The 17779-nt window shown below is 45.5% G+C and overlaps 1 protein-coding gene across 1 annotated transcript in view; it reads left to right on the top strand.

Moving 5' to 3' along the window:
* LOC137519358 (sodium-dependent neutral amino acid transporter B(0)AT3-like) overlaps positions 1-17779 on the top strand; it is a 210127-nt gene that overhangs the window by 101479 nt on the left and 90869 nt on the right. Inside the window, exon 5 of the mRNA XM_068238310.1 lies at positions 12010-12150. Within this exon, the coding sequence (XP_068094411.1) occupies positions 12010-12150 (141 nt within the window). The remainder of the gene's footprint in view (positions 1-12009; positions 12151-17779) is intronic.

Raw genomic sequence — 17779 nt, forward strand, 5'->3', positions numbered from 1 at the left:
TAGCCAAGCTTCTGGCCTGCGAAATGCTGCCATATCGAGTGGTGGAGACAAACAGCTTCAAGGGCATGATGTCAGTGGCCATCCCACGTTCCGTGGTTCCCAGCCGCTACCACTTTGCGTGCTCTGCAGTGCCTGAGTTGCATGAGCACGTGGTCAGCAAAATAACCCGAAGCTTGAAGAATGCCGTTGCCTGCAAGGTTCACCTCACCACTGACACCTGGACGAGTGCGTTCGGCCAGGGTCGATACATCTCCCTTACCGCGCACTGGGTGAACCTTGTGGAGCCTGGCAGCGATTCCTCACCTGCTACGGCGCGGGTGTTGCCCACGCCGCAAACAACTGCACCGCCGTCCCTCCCACTGGATAACAACAGCAGCACCTACCTCTCTGACTCCTTCTCCTCCAACGCATCTCAAAGCTGTACCTCATCCGGAAACGCTAACCCAGCAGCAGTAGGATCGTGGAAGCAGTGCAGCACAGCTGTTGGCATGCGTCAGCAAGCGTTGCTGAAGCTGATCTGCCTTGGGGATAAGCAGCACACAGGGGAGGAAATTTGGAGGGGAATAAAGGAACAGACGGATTTGTGGCTGGCACCGCTGGACCTGAAACCGGGCATGGTTGTGTGCGATAATGGGAGTAATCTCATTCGCGCTTTAAGGTTGGCTAAGCTGACACACATCCCTTGCCTGGCGCACGTGATGAACCTAGTAGTTCAGCGGTTCCTGCGGACATACCCAGGCGTGGCCGATCTTCTGTTGAAGGTGCGACGAGTGGCCAAACATTGTAGAAATTCCAGTACTGCTTCGGGGGCACTCGCCAAGATGCAGGAGCGCTTCAATCTCCCCCACCATCGCTTGCTGTGTGATGTCCCTACGCGCTGGAATTCTACGCTGCACATGCTAGCCCGCTTTTGCGAGCAGAAAAGTGCAGTGGTCCAGTACATGACGGCACAGTACCGAGGCGCATCCGGACAGCTGCCAAGCTTCTGTGGATCCGATTGGGCCAACTTGTTGGACCTCTGCCAAGTCCTCCAAAATTTTGAGCAATCCACGTTGCTTGTGAGCAGTGACAACTCTTCAGTCAGCATTACCATACCACTGCTGTGTTTACTGAAGAAGTCAATGTTGAAAATCAAGGAAACAGCTGTCATGATGCAACTGGGGGAATCTGAAGGAGAAAACGATCAGCGTGATGGTACCAACATCAGGCCATCTGCCTCAGGAAATGCTGGCCCCAGCAGCTATGACGAAGAAGAGGAGGAGGAACAGCTGGAGTTGGAGCAGGAATTTCATGCCACCACTGACAAGGGCCAGAGCGGTGCACGTTGCACTTCCACAATTCAGCGCGAATGGTCAGCAGAAGCAGACCAGGAAGAAGGTGACGACTATGATGCATCACAACAACTATCACAACGCTCACAAGAGGATGATGGGGATTCTGGCAGGACTCTGGCACACATGGCTCAATTCATGCTAGACTGCATTGAACGCGACCCACGCATTGTGTGCATTCTGGACAACACCAATTACTGGGTTTATACCCTTCTGGATCCACGGTACAAACACAATGTTCCAAAACTGCTTGAAGAAAGAGTCAGACAGGTCAAAATGGAAGAATACCAGCAGGCCCTTGTGGAGACTTTAGAGAGGAGATTGACATCCTCCCCCTCCTCTAGCCAGTTGTACGCCGACAGACTGACTTCCGCAAACCCAGGACGACCAGGAGGGCAGCAAACAACACAAGTCGCAGCTAGTGCCCAAAAGGGAATGGTATCGGCAGTGTCCTTGGAGTGGGAACATTTTCTGACACCCATGCAGCAGCCCACAGAACAGCAAGCGTGCAGATCCACCTCCAACACCAATCGCCTGGAGAAGATGGTCAAGGACTACATGTCAGATGGCATAGCTGTGTTGAACAATCCATCTGCACCCTTCAACTATTGGGTATCGAAGCTAGACACCTGGCACGAACTGGCAATGTACACAATAGAGGTGCTGGCTTGCCCGGCAGCCAGCGTTATGTCGGAACGCTCTTTCAGTGCTGCCGGAGGCATCGTCACAGATCGGCGTATCCGCCTCTCCACAGAAAATGCAGACCGTCTGACTCAAATTAAAATGAATCAATCCTGGATTGGAAACTACTATGCAACACTCCTGGACCCCAACCAAGTAACATGAACAATGACCATCTGTGATGGGTTAGCGTTTCCGGTCCCTGTTTATTGAACCTCTTATCTGTATTACATTTATGACTGCATGGCGGCAAAAAGCATGCTATCCGCACCCTTCTTGTCCTCATGCAAGGCCTGGGTGGTTGTGTCTCAAAGCGTGGCCTTGCACCTCCTCCTGTTCCATCACGTATGCTGCTGCTGGGTTAGCGTTGCCGGTCCCTGTTTATGGAACCTCTTATCTTTATTACATTTATGACTGCATGGCGGCAAAATGCATGCTACCTGTGCAAAGAAAACAGACATTTCCCGCATTTTAAAGACAGTTTTCCCTTTGAAACTTTAAAATCGATTTTCTCAAAAATTATAAGCTCTTTTTGCTAAAAAAAATTTCCTCTTGTACCCACTCCCAAGGTGCACATACCCTGTAAATTTGGGGTATGTAGCATGTAAGGAGGCTTTACAAAGCACGAAAGTTCGGGTCCCCATTGACTTCCATTATGTTCGGAGTTCGGCGCGAACACCCGAACATCGCGGCCATGTTCGGCGAACGTTCGCGAACCCGAATATCCAGGTGTTCGCCCAACACTAAATCTGATCAACCATTCTGGCTAAATCTTGGCTAAGATATGATCTGCATATAGAAACTGTACAATTATTTGGACATCTACAATAACAATAGGAACAGTTTAAATTGTGCTTTCTGTAACAAAACAAACAGAGCAAACATCCCCCACTTGGCTATATACAAACCCCCATCAACACCGTAAAAGTAATCAAAGCAAAACGGTTGTGTGCTTTGCAGTTTCAGGTTAATGCAAAATACCTGACAAAAGCCCACATGAAAAACAAAAAACGTCAGATTGAACATGCCTTTCCGTATGTGAATTTTTATAACCAACTTTAAATTACAAATTTTAAGACATGTTAAATCTGGTACACCTGAAATAAATTTTTGCCTTTGCAAAATTAAAAACCTCACAATGGCCAGCAACTTTGTGCATGGGTCCTTCAGGCCATTCACAAACCCTCTACTATAGTAAACAAACAAAGGCAAACCATTCAAATTTACATAGCTACAGCCAGCACCTGAGACTACAAAAAATAGTTTAGAATTTTACTTTTCTGACTGTAGATAAAATGATCAATTAAATAAGAGGCTTATTCCAAACTAAACATTTGTTAGGATCCTCTTCATACATAAACACATACATAGACAGACAAACAACAAAACACAGCTGGGATCTTCTTTTGTTCCTCGGTTTCCTATGGAACAGAAACTGGAAAACCATTATTAACCTCTAACAAGATCCCTGCACAAACGGTGTTCTGGAATGTTCCTCATTTTCCTATATTCCAGTATCTCCTGCTTTATTTCATTGACCTCCTGAGTACGTTTTCCTGGAAACCAACTTACCTCAGCTTGTAAGTTGTCCTTCTGTGCCCTAACGCTGAAAGGAACCCAGGCCCTATCCTGGCTCCTCTGCCTGTTCCCCCACCTAGGAGAGTACACCTCAGTTCCTCTCCTCCTGGTAAGGAATTTGTTATCTTTGAAATAAATCTGCCCATCTCTCCCAAGTGACGGGCAAAACCGTTTCATGTGTCCCTGTTCTCCACAGTGGTAGCACCGCCGGGTCAGATGACTTCTCTGGGGCTTATTCAATGTATGTACGGCTCTGTCCCTTACAGGCTGCACAGCAAAAACTCCATTGAAATTTCTCTTGTGCTGCACTGATGATTTGAAAGGGTTCCTTTTCAAATCATCTCTTGGACTCTCTAAAGTCCTGTTCCTCTGGGCCTTGCCAGAGCATGCTCCTGCTTACTCTCTGGCAACTCAAAAACTGAACCACTGCATTCAGAAGAACTACTATAACCAGCATCACTTTCACCTGGACGCTGATTAATTGTTGCATTACTGGAAGACACAGACAATGCTTCAATCTTGCATTGTGCAATCTTCAACTGCTCAGTCAGACCTGCATTCTGAAGAAGCAATCTTTTATTTTCCTCAATAATTTGTTGCTGGGTAATGGCAACAACATTTGCCTCTTCAGCAGCAATTGTTAAAATGGAGATTGCACTTTGCAAGTCTTTCACACTGTCTTTTAGCCTCTGAACCTCATTTTCTAGGTTTGATTTTTGTTCAGCCATACCTCTGTATTGCTCTGCTATCCATTGGGCTGCAAAAATAAGCATAGCTTTGCCCTCCTTTTTCTTCAGCTTCTTATTACCGTATTTGGCGCTGTATAAGACGCACTTTTTCTCCCCCAAAAATGGGGAGAAAAAGTCCCTGCGTCTTATACGGCAAAGGCAGGGAATCCCCAAATTGCAAACGCCCGCCGATCCGAACCGCCGACCCGCCGCCATGTTGGGGATTCCCTGCCTGTGAGCCCGCAGCGTTAGACTACCCGTGCCTCAGCTTTTGTCCTCTAATTATCTCCTGCCCCCCGTGTGCGACTCCCCCGGTCCCCCCTCGTGTCTCCGATATCCCAGCGTGTCTCCGATTATTCTTATTGTATGTATTTCCCCCCTCAGTGTCTGCAGCATCAGCGGCTTACCAGATCCATGCCGCCGCGAGAACTGCAGACACCCGGCATCTCCATACGCTTCCTCTATTGTGCGCTTGTACTCATGACGTCATCAGTACAAGCGCACAATAGAGGAAGCGTATGGAGATGCCGGGTGTCTGCAGTTCTCGCGGCGGCATGGATCTGGTAAGCCGCTGATGCTGCAGACACTGAGGGGGTGAAATACATACAATAGGAATATCGGAGACACGCTGGGATATCGGAGGCACGCAGGGGGGACCGGGGGAGTTGCACATGGGGGGGCAGGAGGTGATTAGAGGGCAAAAGCTGAGGCACGTGTGGGTGGGGACAGGACACAGGAGGACACATGGGGAGAAGGGGCACACATTAGGACACATGGGGGCAGACAGCAGGACACATGGGGGCAGACAGCAGGACACATGGGGGCAGACAGCAGGACACATGGGGGCAGACAGCAGCACACATGGGGGCAGACAGCAGGACACATGGGGCAGACAGCAGGACACATGGGGCACACAGCAGGACACATGGGGCACACAGCAGGACACATGGGGGCACACAGCAGGACAGATGGGGCACACAGGAGTACCATTTGGGGGATAACATGTACAAGACGCTCCTGGAACATGGACGCCCCAGGTTTAGTATATATATATATATATATATATATATATATATATATATATATATATATATATATATATATATATATATATATATATATATATATTTTCCCCTGGTTTTTGCCCTCTAAACCTGGGTGCGTCTTATATTCCGGAGCATCTTCTACGGCGCGAAATACGGTATTTATCAGATCATACACATACATTTGGGCTTGTTTCCATGGATCTATAGAGCTTTGCATTATATTAACAATACCTTCTAGATCTTTTACTTTAGTCTTGTTCACAAGAAACCATTGCACAAAGGTCTCCATTTTGTTTACCCAAAACAAGACAATGGCCAGTCTATTCAATTCAAGGACTTTGTTCTCTGTACACAATAGGCAGAGTCTACAGTGAAACTCACAGGCTACCTCACCACATGCACAGTATAACATCAAGATCAGTACTCGAACACAAATCCAACAATGTTTGGAGAGAATATTCACACAGTACTGCTTTCTTAATTGGGGCATCAGACCCTCTTTAGGAATATCAGATTCCTGGAAAGCTTTATTGGGCATCAGACCCATCTATTTTCTTTAGGAATATCAGATTCCTGGGAGAGGTGCTATAGAAGCGCTTTCCTTCCGGGTTCTATTAATCCACTCTGACAGTACAGGGTGGTAATAAAAATAATCACCCAATACTGTATATGGCGGATCCAACTTCTTGACACCAAACTGATAGCTCAATTTCATCGGAGGCAGCTACAAGATGATTTAGCAGATCCCAGATCTGCAACCCAGGTAAAATTCTCCCCCTTCTAAGTGAATACTTTCTCTCCAGCTAAGAGATACAGAACCACAACACTCAAGTTTATGGAACAGCATCTCTGTCTAGCTAAGAGGTACAGAAACCGCACAACACTCAAATTGGTGGAAATGCATCTCATAAAGTTTATATTGCATGTGATATTTGTGATACAGGTACAGACATTGATGAATTCCAGAAAGCAACATGTACAGTGCAATCCAACTATATAAACACATAAAGCTTAGTAACCAATGCCCACAATGCATAGATACATCTTACCCTTAGCCATGGTTTCCAGCTAACAGCCTCACCAGCACATTCCAGCAAAAGACCCCCTCACAGCACATGGTCAAAGACAATATACCCCTTGACTCCACCCCTTCACCATACATCACTTCCCTTTGAGGCGCAATGTCATTGGCTGAAAGGATGCTTTTCAGGAGATTCAAACTTCATCTCCGCCTAAGGTCAGTTAACAGGAAGTGAAGTCTTTTGTCTCTAGGGCTTTTGTTTAACTGTTGCTTGTGGAAGAAGATTCCAGCACCCAGACTATTTACCTGTGTGCTTGGAAAATGGCTACTCAAACAAACAAAAGCTTTGAGACCTGTATAGCTCATTCCTTACATATAGGTACAAAGTGGCGGACATGTTACCAACTTACCAGAAGTCAGAAAGGATGCAGAACAAGCTGGCAAGTATGCTTTACAATGTGTTTAAGGGTGATGCCACAGCGCAACGCAATAAAGGTACAACTGCCAGTAATCCTTCTCCCATGTCCACGCAGGCAAGGACTGGAAGCTCCAGCGATCTCATGATGATGTCGGACATGCGGACTTTATTTAGTGAAACGCCTTGCCTTAGCCCTTCCATATCCACACTCCACCAACACCTGGACCAGCAGGTAGCCGACTACCTGGTCTTAAGTGTGGATGTAGACACTGTGAGCAGCGATGAACCCTTGGACTACTGGGTGCGCAGGCTCGACCTGTGGCCAGAGCTGTCCCAATTTGCCATCCAACTTCTGTCTTGCCCTGCCTCAAGCGTCCTGTCAGAAAGGACCTTCAGCGCAGCTGGAGGCATTGTCACTGAGAAGAGAAGTCGCCTAAGTCACAAAAGTGTTCAGTACCTCACCTTTATCAAAATTAATGAGGCATGGATCACGGAGGGCTACTGCCCGCCCGAAGACTAAGTCAGTCCCCACACACAGCATCTCTGTCTGTCCACACAAGCATCGCTTGCCTTCTCTGCCACCACCAACAGGGTCCAGGACTCCAGGTGGATTCCTGAATTTTTAAGACCGCTGCTAGCAGCGGCCGTTATACTAATTTTTCTGGTGCGTGTACATGCCTACCTAATTTTTCTGCCTGCAGTGCAGCTGCAAACAAAGGCATGTACATGTGCCCATTCCCCTTCGTGATCATTACCTTGCTGCGGTGAAGGGAGTTGCGTATCACAATGAAGCAATGACCGCCAGCTATATGAGTGTTTCGGGGGGTGGCACACCAAAGATAATAAGGTTGTTGCTTCATTGTGGACAGACCAAATTTGATCAGCTGGACAGTCACTGTTCTATCATTGAGCTACCACAGCCCGGCGACCATATGGGCTTGAAAACCGCCACGGCCTACACTCTCGCCATGGTGCGCACCAGTCCAGCACTGCCGTCACTACGCAAACAGCTGTTTGGCGCAATACACAGTGAGGGACTCGCGCCGGCCAGAGCAAGTAATGTATGCGGCGGGGAGGGGGGTGGCAGCGGCAGCACCACCACAGATTGCGATCGGGTTCATGCTGAAATCGATTCACAATCTGTTTGCAGTAAAGGCAGCGATACGATCCCTCTCTGATCAGATTCGGTCAGAGAGGGATCTATCTGTTGGTCGAATCTGATGGCAAATCGACCAGTGTATGGCCACCTTAAGACTACAATACAATTCAAGAGGCTTTGGAAGAGCCTCTATCTGTGTCAGCTGCCAAATAAGAAAAGACACATAGGGGGTTAATTAATGTGTTTATTTTTATGACTTTATAGTTTTTAAATTATTTTTTATTTTATTGTGTTTTTTACTATGATTTTATTATTGCATTTATATAAGTCTCACAGTTAAACCTAAATTTTACCTTTGTACAATTTTGGAAACCCAGTTCTATACTAACTGTATTGCTAAGTCAAAAATGTTTACACAGACCGTTCTCCTCACATCTTTGTCATACCCACATACAGATAGTCCTTTCCTTGCCCATTTACCCATCCCCCTCTTCCTCTTCACTTCCTCTTCAAACCCTCTTCTCCCAAAACAAACCTCTCCTCTATCCATCTCCCAACCACACTACCCAACTTCTTCATGACCTCTCTGTTATCCAATTGCAATACCTACAATTGCCCATCACACTCTCCCCAATTCCTTTTTCATGTACTTTTTACACTTAAGTTAATTGCTCAATGTGCCTTATCAAAGCACATCACATCGTATCGCTATATGTCATTCCACATATTCTCTCCCCCACCATTGGTAGCTCGCATACCATTTGCAGCTGCCCCTGCTCCCAAAGCAACCTAAGGGACGGTTCAGATGGGCGGCTTCCGGCTTCTCCTCTCATCTCATCTGGCGGTATCTCATTCAGGGGCTTTCCTGCAGCCATCGCTGGCATCCGTTGTGATCGGTGAGACAAGAGGATATGAAGATGTGGTGGTGAATCGAGGGTAGAAGCCGCATGAGGCGTTCAGGGTCGCCTGAAATGATGGGGAAAATCAGAATCGGAACACTGCGTTTGTCCAATCGACGGTAACCGTGCAATGTTAAACGCTCCCATTCATTTGAATAGGAACGTTTAACCAATGAGTCCCAGGTGCCGCTTGGTAGTAAACGCCGCCAAGCGTCCGTATGAACCGGCCCTTACAGTTACAACCCACCTCTCAGATTGCACCACATCATGTTGAGCCATTCTGACTCCCAACACTTTATCCTCAGCAATATATTAGCCAAAACCCTACCCCAGAGCGCATCGCAGTACGATATGTAGTCCACCCACCCTCCCCTTCATCCCATCATGATCCCGCCCTTTGATTCCCCAGCAAGGTCTTAGTTACTAACCATTCCCAAATACGTCATGTCGCCAATACCTGCCCTCTGCACCCTGAGCCATTTAACCACCCTATCCTAACACTCATCCCATATTACTATGCTGTCCTATCACCTAGTCCCTCCCATCCACCTCATACTTAACACCCATCCAATCTCTTCCTCCCAGTTTGCACTCGTAACTCAGTACCCCTCCTCCCAGCTCACACTTGCAGTCACAGCTCAATAATCTGACCATAAGCACAAATCCAAGTGCATGCCTACCACTACACATACCTCTGATCTTAATCCATCACTGCATAGCACACCGTGCACTGCTCTGAGCACACCCAATATTCTGCAAATAGCAATCCATGCCCAACAGATTACCTACCAATAGTGCCCAAACAAAACATCAGTATAATTACACAGTTACACCAATCACGTCAGATCATACACACACACATTCTAGCCCACCAATTTACATTATACCTGCCAGCTCCCTCAGGCCAGCCAAGAGGCTCAAAGGGAGGTGTGATGACTTAAAATGTTTTTATTTCTGTCTTGTAATTTGGCTGTTTATAGTATTTTGCTGTTTGCTGTATATTGAGTAGTGTGTGTACTATAGAATACATCAGTGCTGACCAGGACTGGTAAAGACTGGTCATTATCTCTGGTGCATTGTCTCCTAATTTTCTCCTGCTGTGTAGTACAACGCCATATGCTGGGCATACACGGCTCGATTTTGCCGCTCGATTCACCCGCTTGATCTATTCCGCGCTCGATTCCGCAGGTGATTCTCTTATCTTCCGCTCGTTTTTCTTATCTTTTTACATTGTCCTCAATGCAGAATCGAGCGGCGAAACGATCAGGCGGGAGATCGTACGTGTCGAAAATTATCTATCGAGCCATCTAAATGGCTCAGAATTGAGCCGTGTATTTCCAGCATAAGAGACAGCTAGTCTGCAGAGGTGTATCTATCAGGCTAGAATCATAGGGCAATAAAGAGAGAACAGCCAGTTGAGCTTTGGAGAAGATTTGTACATTTGAACCTGTGTCTTCCTTGCTGTGGATGGACTTTGCTATTGGAGACACATGCAGATTTGTATTCCTTGTTGCTGTTGTAGCTGTGGATTATCTGTTTATGGCTATGCTACCTGGACTGTTGATATGTTCTGGAAGAATTGGAATAAAACTGTTTGTTTAATCCCTCGCGGTTGCCTGTCTTACCAGTGTCACACAACTGTATCATCACAAGAGGGAAGTCCAAAAGTGTTCAGAAAGCGTTCAGTGTGTCTCATTGTAGAGAAAGAACTGCACTTCAGTGTGTGTGGATGCTGGTGCTGGGCTCCAGGGCTATCCAATAGACAAGTATGAAGAAGTCTGCACACAGGCTTAGGGAACAACCAGTGCTGAATTTATTGTCCCATCACATACACGTGAAAAAAAGATGTCCGACCTGCAAGGCCCTTCACAGTGTGTCTCAGGCCTAAAACAGCATTGGTCTATCATTGCAGTAAACCCTGCACTTTTTATCTGCTGCTCTATTACTATACCTCCACTTACTGCTGGGGATTCCAGCCCATACCGGCGGCTGGGTGAAAAATCATACGCTTTAAGTGTACCTTACTCCACAGCTGAAGTTTGCAGGCCAGGATCCATAACCACTACCTAGGACAACAGTCTAAGCCAGTGTCCCGGCTAAAGAGGGACAAAAGCACAACAGCTGGCCAACCCATAGGGTCACTCAAGCCACTCCAACCAGGTGAGACCATTCCAATTGGGCCTTGCCCCCTATTGACGACAATAACAGTGTGTGCTCTCTTCTACTCTCTGTCTTTGCCATAGAGCACTGTTACACAGTAAGTAACACCTGTGTTCTAAGAGAGGCTGAATAACACCAGAAATAAGCATGCAGCTTATCTTAGCTAAGATCTGACAATACTATCAGAAACACCTTATCTGCCTATGCTTGTTCAGGATCTATGGCTACAAGTATTAGAGGCAGATGATCAGCAGGATAGCCAGGCAACTGGTATTGCTTAAAAGGAACTAAATATGGCAGCCTCCATAGCCCTCTTTCTACAGTTGTCCTTTAGGCTAGCTTCAGACTATATATTGGCTGCACCGTTGCCGCGCCACACTGCCCAAAACCAAAACAGGCCTTTGGGGATTATCTAGTTAGTATGTGGTAGTCCCCTTCCGGCTGGAATCCAAACAGGAAGTGACGCACACTTGCGGTCACATCCTGTTTTGGAGATACGGAAATGCATGGAAGCGTATTGTAAAAATACGCTTCCGCACATGCGTGCTGCAATGTTGCAACGCTAAAATGTTGGCAAATGCTGCATCGCCATTGATTTACATGACTTCCGGTCCGACGCAGATCACTGTAGGTTGCTGCAGGAGCCAAGCAGTAACATAGGTATGGCCCCGTGATGGATCGGTGACTTCTGGCACTCCTCACCGCTCCGCATGCTGTATGAAGCACCCATAGGCTTTCATTAGCATATCTGTGAGGTTCAGTAAAATGACCTACCGCACTGCACCAATGTGAAAGGGTCCTAAAGAGTCTCTGCCCAAAACTTGCCCTTAACGTGTCCTATAACACAGTGGTTTCAAAAAAGTATCAGCAGTGTCACAAAGGAAAAAAGAATAAACCACTATAATGTGATAATGTATATACTTTAATAATATGTGCCTATCATATATATATACTATATACATATTTTCAGAATGAGATTCTATGGTTCTATTTTTAAGTGCACAATAGTGAACATCTTTACCATATATATTTATGTTTTTATATACAGGTGCATTTTTAATTCCATATGGAATAGCACTAGTTTTGCAAGGAATACCTTTATTCCATCTGGAACTTGCTGTTGGTCAACGCTTGAGAAGAGGAAGCATTGGAGCATGGAATACTGTTTCACCATACCTTGGAGGAATTGGTATGAATCTAATACACAGATCTTATGCATAATTTTACCCATCATACAATGAACAGTATTTTTTTGTATTAGTTAAAGTGGGATGAAACACTGATTTTAAAATCCCCCAAAAATTAATTCAGCACTTAAAATGTATATTCAGTAAATCCTCCCCCCATCAATAAATAATTGCACATTCAGGAGTATGAATCTGTTTGAACTTACAGTCCCGTAGTGACCTATGCCGAGAAGGAGATTTTTCAGCGATTATGATTTTCTGTGTTTTTCCTGCGATTTTGGAGTGGTTTGATGCTATTGCTTTTTGATAGTGATTTTTGGTGTCATTGCAATTTTAGGTCTCTTGCACTCTGCAAATTGTAAATCCAATCTCTGATTCTGATTTGTGATTCCGATTTTCCCTGGATGCTATCAACACGAAAAGAAAAATGCAGCATGCAGTACCAATTCAAAATCAGAATCACATGTAAAATTGCATAAAAATTGCAAGTCTGAATCGGAATCACATGTAGGGGTTGCTTCACTATCACTATAGCTCCCCTTACTGCATGCTTAGTGTGCCTTATCAGAGTTAACATGCCTTATCCGAGTTAACATTCCTTATCAGAGTTAGCAAGCCTTATCAGCGTAACATAGCGAGCGCTACAAACTTATGCCTGCTAATTGCCAATGACAAGAGCTCCACTCGTCCTGCCCTGAGCCCCTGCGGGTCCAATCACTTTAACCACTTGAGGACCATAGTGATTAACCCTCCTAAAGACCAGGCCTTTTATAATGAAAATGGCCACTGCAGCTTTAGGGCCAAGCTGCAGGGCCGCACAACACAGCACACAAGTGATACCCCCCCCCCCCCTTTTCCCCCCACCAACAGAGCTCTCCGTTGGTGGGGTCTGATCTCCCCCAGGTTTGTTTATTTATAAACAAACATTTTCTGTGTCATTTTTTTATAATTTTTTTTGTTTCATATTCACATTACCCTACTCCCCTTCCTCCCTCCCTCCCCCTGTCTGCCTATCACAGCGATTGGCTGTAATAGGCTTCAGCCTATCACAGTGGATTGCTTCTGAGTCCCCCAGGGGCTGATCGCAACGCTGTACACTGTGTAAAGACAGTGATTTCGCCATCTAACAGTCTCCCGAGCGGCTATTGCCCAGTTTTGGCGGAGCTCCACCCCTCAAGCAGGAGATGCGTGCGCAGCCTGCACGCGATCTCCTGCAAATCCCAGCCCCAGGACTTGATGCCAATTGGCGTTAGGCGGGCCTGGGGCTGCCGCAGCGATCACGCCCATTGGCATGGGGCGGTCGTTAAGTAGTTAAAGGACATTATCCCCGGACTTTGATTGGCCCAATAGGCTGCGTGTCCAGTTTCCTGTCAAGTGACAGGCAGCCTATTGGGCGAATCAAAGTGTTGAAGTGCGGGGATAATGTCCTTTAAAGTGATTGGACCCGCAGGGGCTCAGGGCAGGAGGAGTAGAGCTCTCATCATTGCCAATAAGCAGGCACAAGTTTGTAGCACTCGCCATGCTACTCTGATAAGGCACGTTAAGCATGCAGTAAGGGGAGCTATAGTGATAGTAAATCAACCCTGTAGTGTGCAAGAGCCCTTACACCGATTTTTGGAGTGATTTTGGAGAGGTTGTATTTATCATGCAAAAGTGAGCTCAAGATGGACACTTACCCAGGATGAATATAAAGAGAAGTATTTACTATAGTGCCAGGCTTCAGCCACCAAAAAATGGGCTACAGGAACAGTACATTTATTGTGAGGGTACCAAATAAGGTTGTTTTTTTTAATTCATCGTATATAGATTCATTCCAGTTTAATACTTAGCACTTATAACTTTTGTCAGCAAGAGTCACATACTTTGACAACAGGTTATTGTTATTAATAATATTATGAGTAGTGATTTATAAAGCACCATCATTTTCCGTAATGCTGTAGAAAGTAGGAAACAAGCATGGGTACATAATGCAGACTTGGCATCTGGGATGCATAAAAGGGGAAATATGCTAGTATAGTATTCCCTCTGTATAAATAACTTGTGAGGCCACATCTGGAGTATGGAATACCATTTTGGGCACCACACTATAGAAAGGACATTGACCTACTTGAACGGGTACAAAGACGGGAAACTAAATTAATCAGGGGGATGGAGGATCTCACTTACTAAGAAGGGTTGGAAAAACTGGGCTTATTTAGCTTGGAAAAAAGGCGACTGAGTGGTGACCTGATTAACATGTATAAATACATCAGATAGCAATACAAAAGCTTGGTAGATGAGCTTTTTGTCCCTAGGGTTGTACAACGGACAAGGGGACATGTTTTGCATATGAAGGAAAAACATTTTTTCCATCTATTTAGAAAGGGGTCCTTCACCATGAGAGTGGTTAAAATCTGGAACATCTTACCTCAGGAAGTTGTTTTGCCAAACTCTATATCTGCATTTAAAGAGGGCTAGGATGTTTTCCTTGCATTGAAGGGCATCCATGGTTATAATTATTAGGTAAATTCCCAGAACAGTTGATCCAGGGATTTATCTGACTGCCATCTGGAGTTGGGAAGGATTTTTTTCCTTTTAAGGCTAATTGGTCCAGGCCTTGTAAGGTTTTTTTCCTATCCCTGGATCAACTGGGATATGTGCGGATTCAGGGTGGTGTTTTATATGTTTATTTATTGGTTGTTGTTTTTTTTGTATTTATTATTATTATTTTTTCTTGGTTGGATTTCATGGCTGAATGTCTTTTTTCAACCAAACTAACTATGTAACGCAAACTTTGCAGTGTTTAATGTCTAATGAAATGCACAGCGAATTACAAAAAACAAAAGGGAGAATGTCAGATTTGAGCACAGGCCACAAAGGCTGGTGCCTAGTGTGTTAGAGGTGCTGTGGCACTTATTCACAATAATAATCCCCACATATCATCGGCAGGTGACCTGCGGCAGCTGCCAGCTCAAGCACAACCCTGCTCTGCACACATCCTCCCTGCAGCACACTGCCGTGCATTACAGTAATGCAGGGCCGCATGGCTTTGAGTCCACGTGGTCACTAAGTTTAAAGTCCTGCCCGCCATCACTCATTTCCGCCCCCCTTCCCTTGGCATGCATGCAGACACAAGCAGGGGATAGAGACAAAAGAGGGGGCAGCTGTGGAGGAGAAATTGACAGAGCTGCATTCTCTCGGAATTATAGAGGTCGTCTTTCATTATCTGTAGATGCACTGCCTGGTGTGACATCTAACTGCCTGCATTATTAATTATTTTGATCAGTGTATATGCTGATCAGAACGATTAATCAATAGTGCAGACAGTCCAGTGTTCCAGAGGCCAGTGATCTACAGATAATAACGCTGAAATCTGATGTCTGTAGTTGTGGAGCAGAGAGAAGCAGCTCCGTGCAATTTAGATAAGATGATTATGATTACTTTCCAGCTTCCTTCCCCTCTTTTCCCCTGCCACCATGTGCTCTGCTCTCTCTGCCCTCTGTCTCCTGCACAGCAGCCTGCACAGCAGGGGTACATCTAGGGCTTTGGTGGCCCCAAGCAGCCTATAACTTAAGGCCCCCTTCCCCCTAACCCCTTTCATGAATGGAGCGGCATGCAAAGTGTAAAATTGGGTGTGGCCCCACCACCAAAGAAAAGGCGACAAGTGGGCATGGCCAAGACATGATGTGGGTGGAGCCAAATACTATCAAAATACAGGTAGTCCCTGGTTAATATATGAGATGGGGTACAGGTGGTGCCCTCAGTATAGGTAGTAAGCTATAAGTGCTGCAGTATATTGGTAGCCAGGTACAAGTGGTGCCCTCAGTATAGATAGTGAGCTATAGGTGCTGCAGTATATACAGTAGGTAGCCAGGTACATGTGGGGCCCTCAGTATAGGTAGTGAGCTATAGATGAAATAAAGAAAAGGTATCACTCTCTTAAGTGGCGACAAGAATTATATAATACATATCCAGCCTGCCACCATACTCCCAGTGTCCGCATATTACTGCGACCTATCACCCTAAATAGTACTAGATACAATCAAATTGGACATGGTATCAGGAACCGGCCCCGCGGCACGCCTGCAGATATGGTTCCCGACTGCAGGTTTGACCAGATCGAGAGGGGAAGCAGTCTTATTCAAGCTAACACAAGGCTGCCACCCCTCGAAACACTTCTCACTGCCACCACTAGCTGCTGCTAGACACTTCAACAAGTCCCACTCTGCTGTCGAGTGGCCTGCACGCAGTCCGGAGTTTCCGTATTTGGGTCAGCTTTGCGCTTTAGGCCAAATATGGGAACACCACACACACAATACAATCGTACAATAGCAAGGCACAATCAGGCACTGAACTTGTAACACAAATTACACTGTAGTCTCTCTCTAGGCTATGAGCTGGTTTAGTACATCAGAAGTCAAACTTATTAAATAAATATTTAATATTCCAGAAAAAGGGGAACAGTGCAGAAAGTAATATATACAAAAGATTTACAAAAAACAAAGTAAAAATTACAAAGTATAAGAAACAAAGAAACACACAAGGATATTTGCTTACCAAAATAAACGGAAATCAATATAGAAGAACCTTGAACTTGGTTTTGTGGACGGACACAGTTCTGATTGGATCAGGAGTCCACCTAGCTCAGCTACCATCGGGAGCGGACTGATTTTAGGTATCTGCCCCGGCCTTTTATGCTGGGAGATATGCCTTGAGGCTGCAAGCCCATTTTGAAGCAGGGGAACTAGTTTTAATTGAATTTCCAGATATTTCCCATCTCCCCATAGATCTAATTTTCACCGGTAAAATTGTATTTTAACACACACATCAAAAGACTTCTGAGTAAGGGCTTCCTGACTGGCCTAGAGCTCTTTAATATTCCAGCAGGCTGTCGTATGTAAATTCCTGGCTCCTGTCCTGGTTTGATCTGCATCAAAGCACACTGCAGCCAGTCCAGGTGTGAATTCTGGGCAATGGCTGGCTAATAATCTAATTACCCGTTTCCTTGTTATAGTCACTCTAGACTTCCCTACTACAAGTTACAGGTGACAATCGCTCCAATGCAACATACACATGAGACAGTATTTCATAGCAGACCAAAGGTAAGGACATGGCTGGCTATTGGCCTAATTAGACATTTCTTGCTGGGGGCTAGCAAACCATTTTAGCATTTACAGCTCCTAATATTCACAAGAGTTCACCTTTAGATGCAAATGTACAATTTCCAGGCAACAACTATGTCATAGCCCTAAACATGTGAGGTAGACAATTAAGATGGAGGCTACCTTAGATACTAATTAAAAATGGCCACCATGTTCTGCATATTACCGTACATATCATCATCACCAAATATATCATCACACATGGGTTCTCGATATGTTATACCAGGTAGTACAAAATATTATTTAACAAAAGCACAAATGACACAACTACAGCTTGACTGCATGCAAGAATCAGCTTCACTAAAACAACCAGTAAAAACTTGCGGATAGTCCATATGTCATTAATTGATGCTCAATAACTCAATTGTAGCCTATTTGATCTAAGCCGGCATCATACGTACACCCGCGCTTACACACCAATGGCGCCCATGCACTCCCAAGGTGGACCCATTCTGATAGAGAGTATATATGGATTCTTGTTAGCATGCTC

Source organism: Hyperolius riggenbachi, chromosome 5 (assembly GCF_040937935.1).
Source record: "Hyperolius riggenbachi isolate aHypRig1 chromosome 5, aHypRig1.pri, whole genome shotgun sequence".
NCBI lineage: Eukaryota > Metazoa > Chordata > Amphibia > Anura > Hyperoliidae > Hyperolius > Hyperolius riggenbachi.